The sequence below is a fragment of the Pristiophorus japonicus genome, chromosome 3 (genome assembly GCF_044704955.1).
Source record: "Pristiophorus japonicus isolate sPriJap1 chromosome 3, sPriJap1.hap1, whole genome shotgun sequence".
In the NCBI taxonomy this organism is placed as follows: Eukaryota; Metazoa; Chordata; class Chondrichthyes; family Pristiophoridae; genus Pristiophorus; species Pristiophorus japonicus.
In genome coordinates this window covers 170,419,717-170,434,648 of record NC_091979.1, presented here as the reverse complement: position 1 = coordinate 170,434,648, position 14,932 = coordinate 170,419,717, and the positions used below count along the sequence as shown (strand labels likewise).

General features: G+C 47.0%; 1 protein-coding gene across 1 annotated transcript in view; it reads right to left on the bottom strand.

Moving 5' to 3' along the window:
• Window positions 1-14,932, bottom strand: part of LOC139260008 (dynein regulatory complex protein 11-like) — a 474,078-nt gene that overhangs the window by 18,577 nt on the left and 440,569 nt on the right. The window contains exon 17 of the mRNA XM_070876052.1: window positions 8,601-8,778. Within this exon, the coding sequence (XP_070732153.1) occupies window positions 8,601-8,778 (178 nt within the window). The remainder of the gene's footprint in view (window positions 1-8,600; window positions 8,779-14,932) is intronic.

Below are 14,932 nucleotides of genomic sequence, written 5' to 3'. Positions count from 1 at the left end.
ATTTAAGACTGAGTCCGAGTCAGGCAGCCAAACAATCTGCAGTTTTAGACAGTTCAAATGTAAATCAAGGGCATCCCTTGACGGAAAACTTTCCTCAGGATGAGCCTAGAATGAGTTTATATTTGACACCATGTTTGGAAGGTTCTGTTCGAGAGTGAAGGTATCCTCTTCGAAACAGAATACAAGTGGTTAAGCTTGATTTGTAAATATGGCAAAATAAGTCCATATCCATTGTTATGTATAACCATGCAAGTTATGTATGATGATTGTTGTTATATTTACTTCTTATTAAGGAAGGAGAAGTGTAATGTATATAGCTCCACCCAGTGGACTACTGTGGCAATGCAGCCATAGTTGTTTACAACAATAAAGAGGGAACATGTCACCTGACAGGTTCCTGACGTTATCAGCCATCTTAAAGCTTGTGTGTTTGTGAGCTCGTACAGAAGATATAATACAAACGACTCTCCGCCCACAAAACTGGCCAAGCCCCCGACTCTCAGATGCACAGAAAGATAGAAACATAAAAAATAGGTGCAGGAGTAGGCCATTCGGCCCTTCGAGCCTGCACCACCATTCAATATGATCATGGCTGATCATGTAACTTCAGGACACAATTCCTGCTTTCTCTCCATACCCCTTGATCCCTTTAGCCGTAAGGGCCACATCTAACTCCCTTTTGAATATATTTAACGAACTGGCCTCAACAACTTTCTGTGGTAGAGAATTCCACAGGTTCACAATTCTCTGAGTGAAGAAATTTCTCCTCATCTCGGTCTTAAATGGCTTACCCCTTATCCTTAGACTGTGACCCCTGGTTCTGGACTTCCCCAACATCGGGAACATTCTTTCTGCATGTAACCTGTCCAATCCCGTCAGAATTTTATATGTTTCTATGAGATCCCCTCTCAGTCTTCTAAATTCCAGTGAATATAAGCCTAGTCGATCCAGTCTTTCTTCATATGTCAGTCCTGCCATCCCGGGAATCAGTCTGGTGAACCTTCGCTGCACTCCCTCAATAGCAAGATTGTCCTTCCTCAGATTAAGAGGGCAAAACTGTCCACAATATTCAAGGTGTGGGCTCACCAAGGCCCTGCAGAACTGCAGTAAGACCTCCCTGCTCCTATACTCAAATCCTCTCGCTGTGAAGGCCAACATGCCATTTGCCTTCTTCACCGCCTGCTGTACCTGCATGCCAAGCTTCAATGACTGATGTACCATGACACCCAGGTCTCGTTGCACCTCCCCTTTTCCTAATCTGTCACCATTCAGATAATATTCTGCCTTCCTGTTTTTGCGACCAAAGTGGATAACCACACATTTATCCACATTATACTGCATCTGCCTTGCATTTGTCCACTCACCGTACCGGTCCAAGTCACCCTGCAGTCTCGTAGCATCCTCCTCACAGCTCACACTGCCACCCAGCTTAGTGTCATCTGCAAACTTGGAGATATTACATTCAATTCCTTCGTCTAAATCATTGATGTATATTGTAAATAGCTGGGGTCCCAGCACCGAGCCCTGCGGCACCCTACTAGTCACTGCCTGCCATTCTGAAAAGGACCCATTTATTCCTACTCTTTGCTTCCTGTCTGCCAACCAGTTCTCTATCCACGTCAATACATTACCCCCAATACCATGTGCTTTAATTTTGCACATTAATCTCTTGCGTGGGGCCTTGTCAAAAGCCTTTTGAAAATCCAAATACACCACATCCACTGGTTCTCTCTACTAGATACATCCTCAAAAAATTCTAGGAGATTTATCAGGCATGATTTCTGTTGTGTATCTGTAAAGCATGCACACCCATGTTCTGCAACCAGGGAGCTCATCCCCTGAAGTCCCAAGGGATCCCAGCATCCCTTGGGAGCACTGTATATAGCCGACCCCTAAGGCCTGTTCCTCAGTCTGGAGTGTCTTACTAAAGACTGAGTCACTGTTACTTTAACCTCCCTGTGTGCAGCCTCATCTGTGTTCGGAACACAATAACTGGCGACGAGAATACGAATCCAACACAAAGATGCAGCAAACTGTGGGCATCCTGGAGATGTTTTCGGAGCGTGAGGACTGGGAAGCCTATGTCGAATGGCTAGAGCAGTACTTTGTAGCCAACGAGCTGGATGGAGAAGTAAGCGCTGCAAAAAGGAGAGCGGTCCTCCTCACAGTCTGCGGGCACCAACCTACAGCCTCATGAAGAATCTTCTGGCTCAGGTGAGATCCACAGATAAGTCATATGAAGAGCTGTGTACACTGGTTCGGGAGCATCTTAACCCGAGGGAGAGCGTGCTGATGGCGAGATATCGGTTCTACATGTGCCAGCAATCTGAAGGTCAGGAAGTGGCGAGCTACGTCGCCGAGCTCAGGCAACTTGCAGGACAATGTGAGTTTGATGGCAAATGCTCAGAGACTTTTTTGTACTGGGCATTGGCCACGAGACCATCCTACGAAAACTTTTGACTGTAGAGACACCGACCCTCAGCAAGACCATTGCGATAGCACAGGTGTTTATGTCCATCAGTGATAACACCAAACAAGTCTCTCAGCACATAAGTGCTGGCAATGTTCATAAATTAACTGGAACTGTGTTTGCGAGCAGAAATGTACAGGGCAGAACCCACGAGCCCGCAACTGCCAGCAGGCCTCAGGTGACCCAGATGACTCAGAATCCCCAACAAAGGATGAATGCAAGGCAATTCACACCTTGTTGGCGTTGTGGAGGCTTCCATTCAGCCTATTCATGCCGCTTCAATGGGTATGTTTGCAAAAGCTGTGGAACAATGGGGCACCTCCAACGAGCTTGCACTCGAGCTGCAAGCTCTGCAAAACCTGCTAACCACCACATGGCAGAGGAAGATCGGTCCATGGTGGATCAAAGCAATTTCGAGCCTCAGAGAGAGGAGGCAGATGCTGAAGTACACGGGGTGCACACATTTTCAATGAAATGTTCACCTATAATGCTAAACGTAAAATCGAATGGCTTACCCGTAGCCATGGAACTGGACACTGGCGCTAGCCAATCCATCATGAGTAAAAAGATGTTTGCGAGACTGTGATGCAACAAGGCATTCAGACCAGCCCTGAGCCCCATCCACACGAAACTGAGAACGTACACCAAAGAGCTCATCACTGTCCTGGGCAGCGCCATGGTCAAAGTCACCTACGAGGGCACGGTGCACGAACTGCCACTCTGGATTGTCCTGGACGATGGCCCCACACTGCTTGGAAGGAGCTGGCTGGGCAAAATCCGCTGGAACTGGGATGACATCCGAGCGCTATCACATGTCGATGAGGCCTCACGTACCCAGGTTCTTAACAAATTTCCTTCCCTTTTTGAGCCAGGCATTGGAAACTTTTCCGGGGTGAAGGTGTGGATCCACTTGGTCCCAGAGGCACGACCCATTCACCACAAGGTGCGAGCGATACCTCACATGATGAGGGAGAGAGTGGAAATCGAGCTGGACAGGCTGCAACACGAGGGCATCGTCTCCCCAGTGGAATTAAGCGAGTGGGCCAGCCCAATTATTCCAGTACTCAAAAGTGATGGCACGGTCAGGATTTGCGGCGATTATAAAGTAATATTAATTGTTTCTCGATACAGGACCAATACCCGCTACCTAAGGCAGACGACCTATTTGCGATACTGGCAGGAGGCAAGACGTTCACCAAGCTCGACCTGACTTCGGCCTACGTGGCGCAGGAGCTGGAGGAGTCTTCGAAGGGCCTCACCTGCATCAACACGCACAAGGGACTGTTCATCTACAACAGATGCCCGCTTGGAATTCGGTCGGCTACAGCGATCGTCCAGAGAAACATGGAGAGCCTACTCAAGTTGGTACCACACACGGTGGTTTTTCAGGACGACATATTGGTCACAGGTTGGGACACCGCCGAGCACTTGCAAAACCTGGAGGAGGTCCTCCAGTGACTGGATCGCGTAGGGCTGCAGCTGAAGAGGTCGAAATGCATCTTCATGGCAACAGAAGTGGAGTTTTTGGGGAGAAAGATCGCGGTGGACGGCATTCAGCCCACAGACCCCAAGGCAGAGACTATCAGGAACGTGCCCAGGCCACAGAACGTCACGGAGCTGCAGTTGTTCCTGGGACTCCTCAACTATTGTGGTAACTTCCTACCGGGGTTAAGCACCCTTTTAGAGCTCCTACTTGTGCTATTGCGCACAGCTGAGAACTGGGTATGGGGAATAAAACAAGTAATTGCTTTAGAGAAAGCCAGAAACATTTTATACTCCAACAAGCTGCTTGTATTATATAACCCGTGTAAAAGACTTGTGCTAGCATGTGACGCATCGTCGTACGGAGTCGAGTGTGTATTACAACAAGCTAACGTTGCGGGGAAGTTGCAATCTGTCACCTATGCTTCCAGGCGCTTGTTTAAGGCCGAGAGAGCCTACAACATGATTGAGAAAGAGGCATTAGTGTGTGTGTTCGGGGTAAAGAAAATGCATCGGTACCTGTTTGGCCTCAAATTTGAGCTGGACACCGATCACAAGCCCCTCACATCCCTGTTCACTGAAAACAAGGGGATAAATACTAATGCCTCAGCCCGCATACAAAGGTGGGCACTCGCGCTATCACCATCCGCCACAGGCCAGGCACCGAGAACTGTGCGGATGCTCTCAGTCGGCTACCATTGCCCACTACGGGGGTGAAGATGGCGCAGCCCGCAAACTTGTTGATGGTGGTGCAGCCCGCAGAGTTGTTGATGGTGGTGCAGCCCGCAGAGTTGTTGATGGTCATGGAAGCGTTTAAAAATGATAAATCACCTGTCACGGCCCGCCAGATTAGGACTTGGAGCAGCCAAGATCCTCTGCTGTCCCGAGTAAAAAACTGTGTACTGCATAGGAACTGGGCCAGCATTCCCGTTGAAATGCAAGAGCTAATCAAGTCGTTCCAGCATCGATAGGATGAGCTGTCCATTGAGGCAGACTGCCTGTTGTGGGGTAACCGCGTAGTTCTACCAAAAAAGGGCAGGGAGACGTTCATCTCGGATCTCCACAGCACACACCCGGGTATAGTAATGATGAAAGCGATAGCCAGATCCCACATGTGGTGGCCCGGTATCGATTTTGACTTCGAGTCCTGTGTACAGCAATGCAGCGTATGTGCTCAGTTGAGCAATGTGCCCAGAGAGGCACCACTAAGTTTGTGGTCCTGGCCCTCCAGACCATGGTCGAGGATCCATGTCGACTATGCAGGCCTGTTTCTTGGTAAAATGTTCCTGGTGGTGGTGGATGCTTTTTCAAAATGGATTGAATGTGAAATAATGTCGGGAAGCACCGCCACCGCCACCATTGAAAGCCTGAGGGCCATGTTTGCCACCCACGACATGCCTGACATACTGGTCATTGATAACGGGCCATGTTTTACCAGTGCCGAATTTAAAGAATTCATGACCTACAATGGGATCAAACATGTCACCTCAGCCCCGTTTAAACCAGCCTCCAATGGGCAGGCAGAGCGGGCAGTACAAACCATCAAACAGAGCCTTAAACGAGTCACAGAAGGCTCACTCCAAACCTGCCTGTCCCGAGTACTGCTCAGCTACCGCACGAGACCCCACTCGCTCATAGGGGTGCCCCCGGCTGAGCTGCTCATGAAAAGGACACTTAAAACCAGACTCTCGCTGGTTCACCCCAACCTGCATGATCAGGTAGAGAGCAGGCGGCAGCAACAAAATGTAAACGATGGTCGCGCCACTGTGTCACGGGAAATTTATCTGAATGACCCTGTGTATGTGCTAAACTATGGACATGGTCCTAAGTGGATCGCGGGCACGGTGATAGCTAAAGAAGGGAATAGGGTGTTTATAGTCAAGCTAGACAATGGACAAATTTGCAGAAAGCACCTGGACCAAACGAGGCTGCAGTTCACAGACTGCCCTGAACAACCCACAGCAGATACCACCTTTTTCAAGCCCACAACACACACCCAAAGGATCAACGACACCATGCCGGACCAGGAAACCGAACCCATCATGCCCAACAGCCCAGCAAGGCCAGGCTCACCTCGCAGCCCTGCAGGGCCAACAACATGCCAGCCCAGCGAGGACACAGCCAACACACCAGAACAGACATTTGTACCGAGGCGGTCCACCAGGGAAAGAAAGGCTCCCGACTGCCTCACCTTGTAAATAGTTTTCAATTTGACTTTGGCGGGGAGTGATGTTGTGTATCTGTAAAGCATGCACTCCCATGTTCCGCCACCAGGGAGCTCATCCCCTGAAGTCCCAAGGAATCCCAGCATCCCTTGGGAGCACTGTGTTTAAGCCGGCCCCTAAGGCCTGTTCCTCACTCTGGAGTTTCTTATTAAAGACTGAGGTCACTGTTACTTTAACCTCCCTATGTGCAGCCTCATCTGTGTTAGGAACACAATAATTTCCCTTTCATAAATTCATGCTGACTTGGACCGATCCTGTCACTGCTTTCCAAATGCGCTGCTATTACATCTTTAATAATTGATTCCAACATTTTCCCCACTACCGATGTCAGGCTAACAGGTCTATAATTCCGTTTTTTCTCTCCCTCCTTTTTTAAAAAGTGGGGTTACAGTAGCTACCCTCCAATCCATAGGAACTGATCCAGAGTCTATAGAATGTTGGAAAATGACCATCAATGCATCCACTATTTCTAGGGCCACTTCCTTAAGTACTCTGGGATGCAGACTATCAGGCCCAGGGGATTTATCGGTCTTCAATCCCATCAATTTCCCTAACACAATTTCCTGACTAATAAGGATTTCCTTCAGTTCCTCCTTCTCGCTAGACCCTCGGTCCCCTAGTATTTCCGGAAGGTTATTTGTGTCTTCCTTAGTGAAGACAGAACCAAAGTATTTGTTCAATTGGTCTGCCATTTCTTTGTTCCACATTATAAATTCACCTGATTTTGACTGCAAGGGACCTACATATATCTTCACTAGTATCCTCGGGGATTGCGACCAGATTTTCAGGCACAGCCAGAAAGAAAGTAAATTTTCTTGCAATTTTTTGAGTGTATCTGCGCCCACAGAGGAAGCCTTGATGTTTAAAGATTCAGGCCAGTGAGGGGAAGACTGATTCCCTAAGTGGTGAAGTATACTCGAGCAAAATACTGCAGATGCTGCAATCTGACATATAAACAGAAAATGCTGGAAATATTCAACAGGTCAGGCAGCATCTGTGGAGAGAGAAACAGAGTTAACATTTTAGGTTGATGACTTTTCGTCAGAACTGGCGAAAGGACATAGACCTGAATCGTTAACTCTGTTTCTCTCTCCCCAGATGCTGACTGACCTGCTGAGTATTTCGAGCATTTTCTGTTTTAAATTATGGTGAAATATGCTGGTATCTGAGTTGGAGAGATTTTTTTGCAGGATGCAAGCCCTATTTAAAAACAAATTCTGCACATAGCAGATGGTGCTGTGAAATAAGAGCACGCTGAAATTTTGAGAGTAGGGGAAGGTGGAAATTGTGAAAATTCACTCAGCGAACAATCATGGGATTAACAAGTATGGCTAAGTACACACACACTCATTTGGTTTTTCAAGGCATGAACCTACTTAGTTTAGAAACTGGAGTTAGGAAGTGACCATTCCCTAAATGGATCTAGAGATGCAAAGTAAGCATAGAATGGCAGAATTCAAGATCTACCACCATCTCCACTCCCCCTCTCAGCTTTTCACATGGTGAATTCCTGATTTTAGTTGGGAGACCATTTAGGATGGTGTTGAGTAAAAGGAAGAGGAACATCTGAGGACTTTAATCCACTTGCAGCACTTGCTCAACCTCATGCACCCTCTCTCTTTCACTTGCTGCACTCTCCCCCTCACCCAAGAGCAGTGACGTGGAAGTGAGTGTTAATGACAAGAGTACTCACTCAAAGGAGTTACTGAATCTTAGTGTAAAGGAGAATTAATGAGTGTGGTGACATGCCAGCTCTTCCTAACCAGCGCCCTGAATTCCTGGAAATACAGCATTATCTGTGAAGAACAAAAGGTGGGTTCATGCTTTCGGTGTAGACCCTTCATGAATGCTGCATCAGTTACTGACTGTTTCTCCATTGATGCTATTCCAGCTGCTTCGGTGTTAGGCTCAGTAACTGCACCCAGCAAGTTCCCTGTCACTAATACAACCTCTACTAATATTAGTTCAACTCCTTCACACTGTTGGGCTCCGTTCAGCATGCAGCCTGCATTCCCAACAATAAACCCTGTGTTTGATAACTATGATTTATATAGATTTGATTTAACAGTTCCTTTTCCCACAGTAAATGTGAGCATGTAGAGATACCTTGCGCAGCATTAGCCTCATTGTTGTTTCAGATATAAGGAGAGATTTTCCTGGACCTGTGTCCAGTTGCACCGGATCACCTGGACATAGCGAATATTAGAAAATCAGACAGCCCACCTCACACGCCTATAAAGGGACCCGCCCGAAATTTCTTCCATTAATTTAAACGGAGGAAAATCATCAGGTTTTTTCGCAGCAATGACCTTTGGCTCGCCAGATTTTCTGATGTTCACTGCGCCCAGGCGATCCAGACCACCTGGGGATAGCCTCAGAAACATCTCCTCTTTAGGAGGGTCCATCTGTTACTCCATACTCACCAAATCGCGAGGTATAATCTGGTCTAGGAATGAGCATAATTTTCTGGAAACCTCGACAGAAAGACTTCAATTCTGCATCGAAGGGTCGTTGTGTTGTGCCCACAATGAGGACACGATCTTCTGCTTTAATGGATTTGAGTATACCAGGGAAAGATTTCTTTAAACGCTTTGGTTCCAGCTGCACAAGATGAGATAAGGAGAAATTTGATGCCACTGGCATAGAAAAACAGGCCAACTCTGAACAACTGAACTTTACATAATCGTTTTGAAAAATGAGAAAACATGTACCATCTTGTTTCAAAAGGGCTGTCAAGTGTGGTTTGATATTTTAAAAGATTTTTGTGCAGTAGATGGAAATAAAGTCTGATTTTATGGATTATTTCTCCTGCATAGTGGTGTTTTAGAATGCTATAGTGGAGCAGTGGAGAAAACTGGATCGATACTGTGCTATCAATCTATACATATAAATAGCCTTGCATTCAGTAATCGCATCGTACTTCAGGAGTGTTTCATTTGAATGAATCACAAATGCAAAGGCTGTCACACTGCATCTGATTAGTTCATCACCTACGTTCGTTAAACAGCAAGAAATCGCAACTGAACAAGTCTGTAAAGAAAGAAAGCCTGTTATTTTCTACTGACCTTCATAACCCAGGCCCTGAAATTCTGAATCCTCTACTGAAATGGACAGGCAGGACTTCCATCCGCTCTATGGCCCTGACACTGACCCTACCAGAAATTGTGGGGCCAGCTCATTGCTGGCAGGACAAAGGTTGGTGTACTGTGCTTGGGAGGTTTGGAAATTAGGTTGCAGTGGGTGGGGGGAATCAGAGGAAGTTCTTGTGAGTTGTAGAAGCTTTTATAGCAGAACTAGCATGAAGGAAGGTGAAGAGACAACAAGCAGAAAACTTCTGGGGGAGTGGCTGGCCAGAGACTTGCCAATACAGCAGCCAGAGCCTTGTGGAAGAAATGGTACCTGTCTAATTCTCACTACACCTCTGGAGAGGTACAGCGAGAGAGAGACCTTTGTGTTCAAAATACCCCCAAATGTTATCGAATAAAATAAACTCTATTGACATATGTATAAAAATGTTAGTTTCCTCCTCCAACGCCTCTCCATCATCGTCCAGCTAGGTGAGACTGCACAAGCCTGGTTCCATTCTTATCTGTCTAATCGTAGCCAGAAAATCTCTGCAATGGCTTCTCTTCCCACTCCCGCATCGTTACCTCTGGTCCCCTCTTATTTCTCATCTATATGCTGCTCCTTGGCAATATCATCCGAAAACACGGAGTCAGTTTCCACATGTACGCAGACGACACCCAGCTCTGCCTCTCCACCACTTCTGTCGACCCCTGCTTGGTATCTAATTTGTTAAGATTGCTTGTCCAACACCCAGTACTGGATGAGCAGAAATTTTCTCCAATTAAATATTGGGAAGACTGAAGCCATTATCTTTGGTACCCACCAAAAACTACATTCCCTAACCACTGACTCCATCCCTCTCCCTAGCATCAATCTGAGGGTGAACAAGACTGTTCGTAACCTAGGTGTCATATTTGACCCTGAAATGAGTTTCCAGCCACATATCCACGGCATAATTAAAACCGCCTTTTCCACCTCCGTAACATTGCCCGCCTCCGCCCCTGCCTCAGCTCTTCTGCTGCTGAAACCCTCATTCATGCCTTTGTTACCTCTAGACTTGACTACTCCAACTCAGTCCTGGCCGGCCTTCCACATTCCACACTACGTAAACTTAAAGTCATCCAAAACTCAGCAGCCCGTGTACTAACCTGCACCAAGTCAAGATCATCCATCACCCCTGTGCTTTCTGACCTACATTGGCTTCCAGTTAAACAACGCAGCAATTTCAAAATTCTCATCCTTGTTTACAAATCACTCCATGGACTCACTCCTCTCTATCTCTGTAATCGTTTCAGCCTCACAACCCCACAAGAAGTCTGCACTCCTCAAATTTTGGCCTCTTGAACATCCCTCATTATAACTGCTCAACCATTGGTGGATGTGCCTTCAGCTGCGTGGGCCCTAAGCTCTAGAACTCCCTCCCTAAACCTCTACACCTCTCTACCTCTCTTTCGTCCTTTAAGATGCTCGTTGAAACTTACCTCTTTAAACAAGCTTTCGCTTATCTGCCTTAATTTCTTCTGTGGTGTCAAATTTATCTGTTTGTCTGTAACACTGTTGTGAAGCACCTTGGGATGTTTTACAATGTTAAAGGCGCTATATAAATACAAGTTATTATTATTATTACTTGCAAAGGGATCTTTGAGCCAGATCTCCCTCCACCCCCGGCTCCATTATTCTAGTCATGTGACTGATATGCAGCATCTCTGTGTCCCAGAACAGCTCCAAGAAACAATGTCTTAGATTGTGTCCTAAAATCAATGAAGGCTGCAGCATCAGGCTAATCTGACCCTGGCAAAGCTTTGTTAGGGCTCTGGAGTGATTTCCTGGAGTCCTGCAGATCTCAAACAAGTTTGAAGTCAGGACCCCCTGCTAGTCCTATAGAATCACTTATAGAGATATGTCGCGATGGTCACTGTCGATAACTGCCTGAGTGGTTTAGCAGGGAGAGACGCTTAAACTCGACGGTCTCCTTGTGGGTCGCAGTATTGGCGTTTTTACAAAAACATCAAAGAAAATTCCACCCCCCTGACCCTGCAATAGAATAGGTACTTTGAACAAAATAAAATCTCTGTACACTTATTTTCTTCTTTAAATTATGCTGTTTAAAGATTCAGACAAACAAATGTTTTATTCTAGAGGGATTTACAGAAGGCAGCCAAGCACTCCATGAGAGTTGTTGTGCTATGATGTGTGTGTGTGCAGCAGTTGGCGAGTTCAGTTTTGAAATGTTATATGTGTAAACCTGTATATTTCTTGTATAGCCATCAGAGGGCTCATCCCCTGGAGCTCCAAGGGATCCCACAATCCCTTTGGAGCACAGGTACTTAAGGAGGCCTCAGAGGTTGGAGAGGCACTCTGGAGACCTGCAATAAAAGACTAAGGTCACACTTTACTTTGAGCTCACAGTATCCAGTCAGATTCTTTATTCTTACAGAACAATTGGCGACAAGATACAGATGACGAACCCAACGATGCAGAGAACAGTGGGCATCCTGGAGAAATTCTCGGAGATAATTGGGAAACCTTCGTGGAGCGACTTGACCAATATATCATGGCCAACGAGCTGGAAGGAGAAGCGAATGCTGCCAAACGAAGGGTGATTCTCCTCACCATCTGCGGGGCACCAACATATGGCCTCATGAAAAATCTGCTTGCTCCAGCGAAACCCATAGAGAAATTGTACGATGATTTGTGCACACTGGTCCAGGAGCATCTGAATCTGAAGGAAAGTATTCTGATAGCGAGGTACCGGTTCTACACCTACAAAAGGTCTGAAGGCCAGGAAGTGGCGAGTTATGTCGCCGAGCTAAGACGCCTTGCAGGACATTGCGAATTTGAAGGACATTTGGAGCACATGCTCAGAGACTGTTTCGTACTTGGCATTGGCCATGAAATGATATTTTGCAAACTTTCGATTATAGAGACCCCAACCTTGAGTAAAGCCATAGTGATAGCCCAGGCGTTCATTGCCACCAATGACAATACTAAGCAAATCTCTCAGCACATGAGTGCTGCTACAAGTACTGTGAACAAAGTGGTGTTGTTTTCAAATCGCAACGTACAGGGCAGGCCCCACATGCCTGCAGCTGCACGTCCGCAGTTATCTCAGAGTCCACCATCAAGGGTGATGAATGCAGGCCATTAGCACCTTGTTGGTGCTGCGGGGGTGATCATCGTTTCCATTCATGCTGTTTCAAAGGGTACATTTGCAAGGGCTGTGGCATAATGGGACACCTCCAACGTATGTGCAGGCGAGCTGCAAACCCTGTTAATCCTGCAAACCACCATGTTGCAGAGAAGGACAGATCCACGAAGGATCACGATGAACCAAAGCCTCAGATCAAGGAGATAGAGGTATATGGGGTGCACACATTTACCATAAAGTGTCCCCTGATAATGCTGAAGGTCGAATTAAATGGACTCCCGGTGTCAATGGAGCTGGACACGGGCGTGAGCCAGTCCATTATGAGCAAAAAGACTTTCGATAAAGTGTGGTGCAGCAAGTGCTTAAGGCCAGTCTTGATTCCCATTCGCACGAAACTGAGAACTTACACAAAGGAACTAATTCCCGTAATCGGCAGTGCTACTGTAAAGGTCTCCGACGATGGAGCGGTGCACAAGCTATCACTCTGGGTGGTACCGGGCGATAGTCCCACACTGCTCGGCAGGAGCTGGCTGGGAAAGATACGCTGGAACTGGGACGACGTCCAAGCGCTTTCGTCCGCTGACGACACTTCGTGTGCCCAGGACTTAAACAAGTTCCCTTCACTGTTCGAACCAGGCATCGGGAAATTCCAAGGAGCAAAAGTGCAGGTCCACCTAATTCCGGGGGCGTGACCCATCCATCACAAGGCGAGAGCAGTACCGTACATGATGAGAGAAAGGGTAGAGATCGAGCTCGACAGGCTGCAATGAGAGGGCATCATTTCGCCGATCGAATTCAATGAATAGGCCGGTCCGATTGATCCAGTCCTCAAGGGAGACGGCACCGTCAGAATCTGTGGTCATTACAAAGTAATGATCAATTGTTTCTCCCTGCAGGGTCAATACCCACTACCAAAGACTGACGACCTTTTTGCTACGCTGGCGGGAGGAAAGATGTTCACGAAGCTGGACTTGACCTCGGCTTACATGATGCAGCAGCTGGAGGAATCATCGAAGGGCCTCACCTGCATCAACATGCACAAAGGTCTCTTCAGCTACAAGAGATGCCCATTTGGAATTTGATCAGCCGCGGCGATATTCCAGAGAAACATGGAAAGCTTACTGAAGTTGGTTCTGCGCACAGTGGTCTTCCAGGACGACATCTTGGTTATAGGTCGAACACAGTAGAGCATCTGCAGAACCTAGAGGAGGTTCTTAGTTGACTCAACCACGTGGGGCTCAGGTTAAAATGTTCGAAGTGCATTTTCCTGGCACCTGAAGTGGAGTTCCTGGGGAGAAGAATTGCAGCGGACGGCATCAGGCCCACCGATTCGAAGACGGAGGCAATTGAGAACGTACCGAAACAACAGAACATAATGGAGCTGTGGTCATTTCTAGGATTCCTGAACTACTTTGGTAACTTCTTACCGGGTCTCAGCACATTGTTAGAACCACTGCACGCCTTACTGCATAAAGGAAATGAATGGGTATGGAGCAAAAGCCAAGAAAATGCCTTTGTAAAAGCTAGAACATTGTTATGCTCAACAAATTGCTTGTGTTGTATGATCCATGTAAGCGTTTGGTACGAGCATGTGATGCGTCGTCGTATGGCTTCGGGTGTGTATTGCAACAAGCTAATGAATCTGGGAAATTGCAACCGGTTGCTTATGCATCTAGAAGTCTGTCTAAGGCTGAGACAGCCTACAGCATGATTGAAAAAGAAACATTAGCGTGTGTTTATGGGGTAAAGAAAATGTATCAATATCTGTTTGGGCTCAAATTTGAATTGGAAACAGATCATAAGCCACCTATATCCCTTTTTTCCGAAAGTAAGGGGATAAATATGAATGCATCAACCCGCATCCAGAGGTGGGCACTCACATTGTCCGTATACAACTACGCCATCCACCACAGGCCAGGCATAGAAAACTGTGCTGATGCTCTCAGTAGGCAGCCATTGCCCACCACGGGGATGGAAATGGCTTTAGATTTAGTCATGGTTATGGAAGTATTTAAGAGTGAGCAATCACCCGTCACAGCCCGACAGAGTAGAACCTGGATGAGCCAGGACCTCTTACTGTCCCTAGTAAAAAATTGTGTGCTTCATGGGAGCTGATCCAGTGTCCCAGTGGAAATGCAGGAAGAGATAAAGCCATACCAGCGGCGCAAAGATGAAATGGCTATACAGGAAGACTGCCTTCTGTGGGGTAATCGGGTAGTGGTCCCCAAGAATGGCAGGGAAACTTTCATCAGTGACCTCCACAGTACTCACCCAGGCATCAGAATGATGAAAGCGATAGACAGATCCCACGTGTGGTGGCCCGGTATCGATGTGGACTTATAGAGTCCTCCGTGCACAAATATAACACATGCTCGCAGTTAAGCAATGTACCCAGGGAGGCACCACTAAATTTATAGTCTTGGCCCTCCAAACTGTGGTCCAGGGTCCATGTCGACTATGCAGGCCCGTTTTGGGGTAAAATGTTTCTCGTGGTTGTAGATGTGTACTCCAAATGGATTGAATGTGAGATAATGTCGGCTA